Below are 8,077 nucleotides of genomic sequence, written 5' to 3'. Positions count from 1 at the left end.
AGCTGACATGCTGGTTTGCTCAGGGAGAGGAGAGAGTGACAGATCTCGGGGCATGTTTCTGTGAAGAGGGGCGAGGAAAGAGAAGAGTCCGCGAGCCAGAGAGAAGGAAGAAAGGACCGCCTAGGACAGGTGAGGGAGGAAAGAGCTTCAAGGACAGGTGGTCCTCGTAGCTGTCCAGGGCTGTGAGGCTGAGGCTGGGTGACTGGGAAGTCACAGCCAGCGGAGTCTGAGGGACAGGGTTGACTAGAGAGACGTGGCGAGGGCTAAAATGTGAATGGATTCCCGCCCCCTGCCACCGCCCCGACTTCCTGCTTCGGCTCCCCTCCGCCTCATCTGGCCGTTTGGAGGACAGGACAGAGAAGCCAGGATCTATACGTAGGCTATTCTTAGCCAGAGTTCTTGGTAATCCTAAACAGGCATAGCATTTGAGGCACGCTGCTGCTGCCGCCGCCGCCGCCCTCCCCCTGTCACACCCTCCCTGAAACGGATGTGTTCAACTCACCCTGTCTTCCTGCCCTGTGTCCATCCCTACCCGCCCACCTCCTTGGAGCTTTAGGGCGCCCAGAAGCAACCAGGGTTGCTGTAGCCATCAGAGGTCCACGGGAAGCCTCCTTCCTGCCACACACACAGATACTTTAAATCCCGTCCCCCCATCCCATTATTAGAGACCCATTCCTTTGCCTTCTTCCTTTTAGCATCTTCGAAATCACCACCAGGTAGGAGAGAACGAGCTGAAGAGACTTCCCCAGAGCATGAAGAGGCACCCTGGCTATGGAGCCTGGAAGCACCAACAGCTGGGGGACCCAAGGCCACAAGCGGGCGTCAGAGCTGCCGGGCTCCGGCTGGGGTTGGGGCAAGGGCCCCGTCTGAGATGGCACAGGCCGCCAGAGCGGCCTTCCTCTCTCACCCTTCCCCGTCCTCTGTCCCTCCCTGCCAGGTCTCACCTCAGAAAGCAAGAAAGGAAACAGTGAGGGCTTTCTGGAGCCGTCCCCCAGAGGCCTGTCTGTGCTGGGGAGGTCAAAGAGAGGGAGGGAGGGGCCGGAGAAAGGCAGAGAAGAAAGGGGAGGCGAGACAAAGGGCCCCATCCACCTTTGAAGCTGTCTCTAACCCGAGCCGGTGGGGAGGGGGTGGGCCTGAGCTTTAAAGAATGTCTCAAATTCCTGCGGAAATCAGAGGGCTTGTAAGAGCTCCCCCTCCCTGGCACACCTCCTTCCCAGCCCCCCAAGTCCAGTCCTCCACACCTGGGGGCCCCGACCCTTTGTCCTCAGGTAATTGCTGGGCGTTGCCCCTGCGTGGAAAATCCCATTGAACTCGCCAGTTATCAGCTGTGGCTGCAGACCACCCTCCCTACACTCTCCCCACCTCCCCCGAAAACGACCCCCAACACGTTTCCCGCAGTCTTCAGCAGGATTAAGGCTCTTTGTGACTGGGGGGGAGAGGAAAAAGCAACCTGGTGAAAAGTGATTACGACAAGCCGGAGGGAGAATGGCCTGGGGCCTGGGGACCTCCCTCTTGGCTGCCGCTGTCTAAATTGCCTCGAGTTGGGGGTGTCAGCCTTGGCTCCGGTCCTCACCCAGGGAGAGGTGAGTGACCCCCCCGCGCCCCCCAACTTGGACTACGCGCCACTCGCCTCCCCCTTTGACTAAACCAGCCCCCCCCCCCACAGCTTCCCATTCTTTCTTCATTTTTAGGCCACTGTTGGGAGAAATGGGAAGAGATGTCGTTCATCCTCCTTCTCTCTCCAAAATCCCCCTCCCCAACATTTTCTCAGAAAGAGGGAGGGGAAACTGAGGCTGGGGGTCCGTCCGCAGAAGAGCGGGCTCAGTGAGGTGTTCCCCGTGAAGAGCAGAGGAGGGGCGCTGCTAGGAAGGGCCTCCCCAATGGACAAAATTAAAAACCGTGGCAAAGGAGGAAAGAGGCGGGTTTTATGGCCTCTTAGTTCCACTCCCCGAATGCACACCTGGAGCCGTCCGGAAAGCCCCCCAGAGGAGCTCTGGGCGGGGAGGGGGAGGGGGAGGGAAGAGGATTGCCCCTCCCCCCCGCCCGCGCCCACACCCCGGGCCGCCGCCTCTAATCGCCTTGTCCCCCCAGGTGTGGCCCCCGCCCCGCCCCCCCGCGGGGACCTGGGCGCACTGTACGCGGTCTCGCCGTCCCTCCGCTTCCGCCCGTCCGCGCCTCCTCCCCCACCCGACCTCCTCACCGGAAAAAAGTAATCTGGCTCCCGGCGAGGAGGCTGCAGCGCCCGCGGCTGCCCGGCCAGCGGCCCCGGCCCCGGCCCCGGCCCCGGAGGCTCGGACCGGCCCCAGGATTGGGGTTTCTGCGCCCCAGCAGGTAGCACGGGACGCGCGGTGCCAGCCAGGAAACCTGAGCCCGCGGAGGAGGGGCGCGCCCCGGGCCGCCAGCCTCCCGCGGGGCGGAGGTGCGGGCCTGCCGGGCCATCCCTTGCCGCTGCTCCTGCCCCCTTGTCCCCTGCCCCTGCGGGTACGTGCGGGGCCCGGCCTGGCCTCCACCTGCCGCGCCACCCCCGGGCCTGCGCGCCGGCCTCCTCTTCTCTCGGAGGAGCAAGTTTGTCCCCAGTTCAGCTTTGCAGTTGTTTCCCCCACCCCCCCACCCCGCTTCAGATAACCCGTTTGCAGGAAAATGGTTTTATTCCGGGGCTGGGAGTTGGGGGAGAGGGTGCAGGCCTGGGTAGTGGAATGTGAAGAATGGCCAGCCCTCTTTTTTTTTTTCTCCCTCTTTTTTTTCCTGAAACCAAAACAAAAGTCCTTTCCTACAGTCTGGCCAGGAGGAATTTGGAGGCTGGGGGGCAGACTGAGGGAGACAGGGGCAGCAGAGTTCGAGGAGAGCCGCCTCCAGACCGTGTCTGCAGAGCCTTGAATCCGCTGACTTTGCCCACTTGGTTCAGGGGAGCCTGACCTCGGGTTATTCTACCTTCCCCTTCTGGGGGGCCTGCCCCGCGCCCAGGGGGCCACGCCAGGGTGGGGCCCTGAGGAGCCAGCCCTGGTTAGTGGCAGTCCTCCGCCTTTCCGGTGGGGGGTCTCTGATGCTCGGTGGTCCTCAGCATCCTCCTTGGGGGCTCTGGCTCCCCTGCCTCCACCCCAGCCCTGTCTTTGGATTAGGAAGGGAAGGGGATGGGAAGGCCCATGAGTGAGGGGCGGCTGCCCCCCCGGGGGTGTCCCTGACTATGTCAGGGGCTGTGGCCTCCGAGTGCGCTTGGTCCGGCGGGTGGGGGCTGAGCCCACAAACTCGAACTGCTTCTGCCTCTCGGCATGGTTGGGGAAGGGCAGCTGGCCCTGGTAGAGGCGCTTGATGAAGTGAGCCTCTCGCTGGTTCTGGCGGCTGCGGGAGGCCTGGCGGGGCCGGCCCTGCCGCGTGAAGGCCATGAACCAGCCCTCGTGCCGTGCATTCTGGAAGGCTGTGTAGTTGTTCTCCAGCACGATCTCTGTGAACACGCAGTCTTTGCTCTTCCCGCTGGGCTGCAGGGGAAGGAAGGGGAGTTTGTCCGCCTACCCTGGCTGGCTAGTCTGCCTTATGGACCTATGTTGTAGGACCGAGGAGGGAGCGACAGGGGCTGTGAGCCCAAGAATTCCTGCCCGGTGAGACGGGCACCCTTGTTGGAGAGGCAAAGGAGGGGTCAAGGAACAAGCTTTGTTGGAGTCAGATCTGGACTTAAATACAGCCTTGTCATTTGGAGGTTGTACACATTGAGCAAGGTATTTAGCCAGGCTGAGCCTCCGTTTACCCAGCTGTTTCATAAAGATCAAGGTAACTGTGCAGTTCAGTGCATACCCAGTGGGCACTCGTATATAGGAGAACGTTCCTTGGTCTGCGTGAAGGGTGTTGCTGGGTGGAGGAGAGGGACGCGACAGTCTGATGGAAAGAAGGGGAAAACGTCTGTAGAACACCAACTGTGTAAAGAGCCAGGCAGCCGCCCATCTGGCTCTATAGATAATCTTGACACCGTGCCCATTTTACAGATGAGAAGCCTGAGACTTGACAAAAATAAGCCAATATTTGAAAACAGCCAGAATCAGAAGCCAGGATTGGCTGATGCCAAAGGAAGTGGAATTCTCCCTGCACAGCAACTCTGGACCCACCACTGTGGAGTGTAACTAGTGGTTACGCTAGTAGGCAGTTAGCACGAATCTTGTTACTTGGAGCCCAGGACCCCACTGACCTGAGGGGGCGTGGCTTCTGGCCTCTCAACCCTGATCAGCTCTTAGCCCTCGACACAGAGGCTGTGACATGATGTAGGTGCTAAAATTCTTCCTCATCATTGCTGGGAAAGTGCCTCACACCTCAGAGCCAAGGATTCTTATGGGTCAGCCAGTGTCCTCAGAGGGCTTCTAGACCCACAGGGACCGGAGAGACCAGAGAGAGGCCGAGGGGTGGGGTGAGAGCAGGAGAAGTCAGAGCCCTGGGTGGGGCCCTGCATGCCGCATTCGTTCATGACGCCCTGCCCTCCGGGCCTCACCTTCCCGATGAGCTTGCCCTTCTTGTTCATACAGATGTATTTCTCGCTCTCAGCTCCCTTGATGCGCACGCGGCTTCCGAAGGTGTCTGTCTCCACTATGAGCTTGGCTGGGGGGGTGGGGGGTGGGGGAGAAAGACCTCTGTCCCTCGGGGCTGCTGGCCCAGGGGTGTGCAGGGAACCCCTCCCTACCAGCCTGCCCTCTGAATTTGGGTGGGGGGCCCTCGGGGCCTCTCCTAGAGGCTTCTCCCTGCTCTCCCCCTGCAGCCTCCACCCTGACCCGTCTGGGGATGGACCAGGCAAGGCTGGGGTAGGGGCGTGGGTGGCCTCCGGGGAGGGCTGGGCCTCACCAAACTTGTTGCCATCCTCAGCGGTGGCGGAGATGCGACGCCCAGTGACCTGCACGTGCTTGCCGCTGGTCCGGCTGTAGAGCTGGTACTCGCGGATCTGCCGCCGGCTCAGCTGGTCGGTCATGGCACCCTGGTCCCTCACGTACTGGTTAAAATTAGGAGACGGGTGATTCTCCCCCTTTGCGGTTACCAAGGGAAAAATAGTGTCAATTTGCTTTGGGTGACACCACCGCAGGTCCATCCAGGGGAGGGGTGCGGAGGCGAGTGTGGTGGGGCAGGTCATTTGCTCTGAGAAGTTGAGGTGCAGGGGGCATCTGGCCATGACCTTCCCAGGCCAGTGTGTGAGCCAGTCATTGTGACTTGGCTCTTCGTCTGCCCTGGAGCACAGGACTGGTAGCTGCCCAGCTCTGGGGACACTTGGTGATACAGCTCAGGCCTGGAATCACGACTCTGGGAGCTGGAAGGAACATTCAAGCTGCTGGTATCTAATCCCCATGGTCTAGGGAGGAAGTGCACAGGGCCGCACAGCTGATTAGTGACAGACGCCTGTCCTGCCTCTAGGACGGAAGCTTGTCTCCTCTCCAAAACTCCAGGGGCTTGGCGCTTTTAGCCAGGGTGACCAGATGTCTCCCCAGTCCTCCGCACTGGCCTCAAAGGAGCCCACGCCCAGCACATGCACACACACGTGTGTGCACACTCACGCACACACATACGTGCACACACAGCAGCTGGTCTGTTAGAGTCACTGGAGACCTTTTTGGGAGCTCTCAGACCCTTCTCTGTAGGCTCCTGCAGGGCCCCTGGAGGCATTTCTTTATAGCACTAACGAAGGACTCCTGAGCTCACGCCCATCTCCCCTGCTGCTCCCCCTGGGTGCTCAGGGCCCTCAGAGAAGCCAGTGCCCCTTCCAGCGTTCCTCCCCTCTAGCTGAGGGCGGTGGAGGCGGTGGTGAGAGGTGCCCTCAGTGGTGGCCCAGTGGCTGCCCTGTGAGGCCACCTGCGTGTGCCACAGTGTAACAGAGGCTCGTGGCTAGCCGGGGTGATGCTACCGCCCGCTGCTTCCAGGGGAGTGGAGAGGGGACGTTTCCACCCGCACACGACACAAAGCCAGGACGAGTACCTCCTCCGGGCCTGGTGTCTCCTTACCCATCTGCAGTGCTGAGTAGGAGAGAAACAGACCACTTCCTGCCCTCTCTCTCCAGCAAGGTGCAAACCGGGATGACGTTTCCCAGCCGCTGGTGACAGCCTCAGCTCTAGCACTAAAAAGTTTCTCCACCTGGATCCTGCTGGCCTGTGCTGGGACAGCCTTTCCCTGCCCCAGATCCCTAAGTCCGCCGCTATCCCAGGCCCAATCGCAACCATCCCGACAGAGCTAGACCCAGACCAGCATCTGTGAGGGGCCTCTCTCTCCTGGAGGGAGGGGTGGGAAGTATCATCTTTGAGGAGCGGGGAGGTGAGGGAGCAGCTCCAGGCTGTCATTCAGCGGAACCTGCTCAGGGTTAACCCTTCCCGGGTGTCACTGCCCAGGTCCGACCCTGGCTCATCCACAGCCTGGATTCCCAGCCTATGAGGGCAGGGTCTGCCCACCCCACATCCCGCCCTGGGAAAACCTGAGGCCAGCATTTTGGGTGGGGGACCTGCCTCCCTGCCAGGGGGTGGGGTCCGGCCTGTCCCCAGCCCCCCCGAGCCTCCTGGCCCAGGTTCAGGCCCTCCGCCCCTCTTGGCGGGCAGCCTCCTTCTGGCCGTCTGTTCCAGGTCGGGAGCAGAGAGGGCCCCCCCGAAGCCCCCTCCTCTACTCGTCCCCCTTCAAGCCCTGCACAAAAGCAGTCCCACGCCCCCCCCAGCCCACAGCCCACAAGTCGCTCTCCCCGCGGGACCTTGCTTGTCCCTTTCATGTTCCCGCTGCAGGGGGACCTCCCCTTCCACTGCTGCAGACAGCTGCTTGTCAGACGGCCCCTCAAGCATGGCTGCGGTCCGGCCTGCTGGCCCCCCCTCCGAGGGGGGGCGAGGGGGCACTTCAAGGGGGAAAGGACAGCTTTGCCACCTTCCCCGGGTCCTGAATGGGGCCTCAGCCAGGCCATAAACGCCGGCCCGCCGCACCATTGTGCTAATTCCCCCTCCAGAACAGGTTGGGCCCACCCCCAGACCCCTCCCGGCCAGGCTGGGGGCTTTCTTCTTGCTCTCCCTGGATGTGTGAAGCAAAAGGCCTGGAACGGGGGCTAGAGCAAAAGGGGGAAGGAAAGGGGGGGTTGTCTCTCCCTCTCTCCCTCCCACCCCCCCACTGCTTCAAAGGCAGCCCCTTTCCCTCTCCCAGAGAAAAGGCATTTACCTTCAAAAAAAGTCCCCACTGGATATGAAGAGAAGCGGGCCTCTGGCCTGGGAAAGCCAAGGGATCTCTCCCCAGAGCGGTTCTGGACCAGTGCATTTTAATAGCTGCACTTTTATGGAGGATCACAAAAAGGGACCGAGCCTCACATAGGGGGCTGAGGCTGGGGCGGGGGGGCGGGCGCTGACTTGGGGTGGGGGGTGTGGAGAAGCAAACCCTGAATCTCATCCCATACAAACCTCTTCGGGCTTGACCTCATTGCCCTGTAGGTAAGGAGTCGCCCACCCTGGCTGGGCATTCTGACTGCCCACGCGATCACCCAGGACCGCGACCCACAGGACCTCCGTGTTGGTGGGAGCGGGGTGGTGAGTGGAACAGACAGGCGGTTTTGCGTGGAAACCTGTCCTTTCAGGTACTCGCAAGTGCAAGCCTCACCTGAGCCATCACCTCCGCCCTCTTCTGACCACTCCCGGGCTCCATCCCTCAGGCTTGGCTGCCCCACGCGCTTAGCCTTGGGGGGAACACAGTGTGGAGGGATGGAGGGAGCAGAAGAGACCCCAGGGCAACACGGGAGGGGTGTCAGAAGGAGGGCTGAAATCAAAACTTCCATCAATCCCCCAATCTGCTGTGGCCCCTTCTCCTACCCCATCCCACCGCCCCCCCAAACCTCAGAGTCTTCTGGACTCAGGGTGAGGCCAGGATCTGCCTCTGTCCACGGAAAGGAGACTGACCACCCCCATCGGTAGTGTGGGAGAAACGGGGAAAAGCTAGTGGGGGGCGCCCGCCTACCTGAGTTTGACAGCAGAGAATCAGCAGCTGCAGGCACCTGTGTGGGAGACGAGGTGGGCCTGGGTGTGGGTGCCAGCAGCCAGCCCCGGGGCGCAACAGGCACCCACCCCTGCCCCACGCGGTCCGTGTGCGAGTCCCAGGA

The 8,077-nt window shown here is 61.6% G+C and overlaps 1 protein-coding gene across 3 annotated transcripts in view; it reads right to left on the bottom strand.

Moving 5' to 3' along the window:
* Positions 1-2,662: 2,662 nt before the first annotated feature.
* FGF17 (fibroblast growth factor 17) overlaps positions 2,663-8,077 on the bottom strand; it is a 10,764-nt gene continuing 5,349 nt past the window's right edge. Inside the window, exons 2-5 of one of the 3 annotated variants that reach the window (XM_067745078.1) lie at positions 7,936-7,972; positions 4,822-4,999; positions 4,475-4,581; positions 2,663-3,476 (exon numbers count right to left, since the gene is read on the bottom strand). In XM_067745078.1, the coding sequence (XP_067601179.1) occupies positions 3,183-3,476; positions 4,475-4,581; positions 4,822-4,999; positions 7,936-7,972 (616 nt within the window). In that variant the 3' untranslated portion in view covers positions 2,663-3,182. Of the gene's footprint in view, positions 3,477-4,474; positions 4,582-4,821; positions 6,402-7,935; positions 7,973-8,077 lie in introns of those variants that run through there. The other 2 variants (XM_067745079.1, XM_067745077.1) reach the window with 2 other exon arrangements.

This window comes from Pseudorca crassidens, chromosome 7 (genome assembly GCF_039906515.1).
Source record: "Pseudorca crassidens isolate mPseCra1 chromosome 7, mPseCra1.hap1, whole genome shotgun sequence".
In the NCBI taxonomy this organism is placed as follows: domain Eukaryota; kingdom Metazoa; phylum Chordata; class Mammalia; order Artiodactyla; family Delphinidae; genus Pseudorca; species Pseudorca crassidens.
Note: the sequence above shows the minus strand (reverse complement) of the source record. Positions and strands in the feature narration are given on the sequence as shown.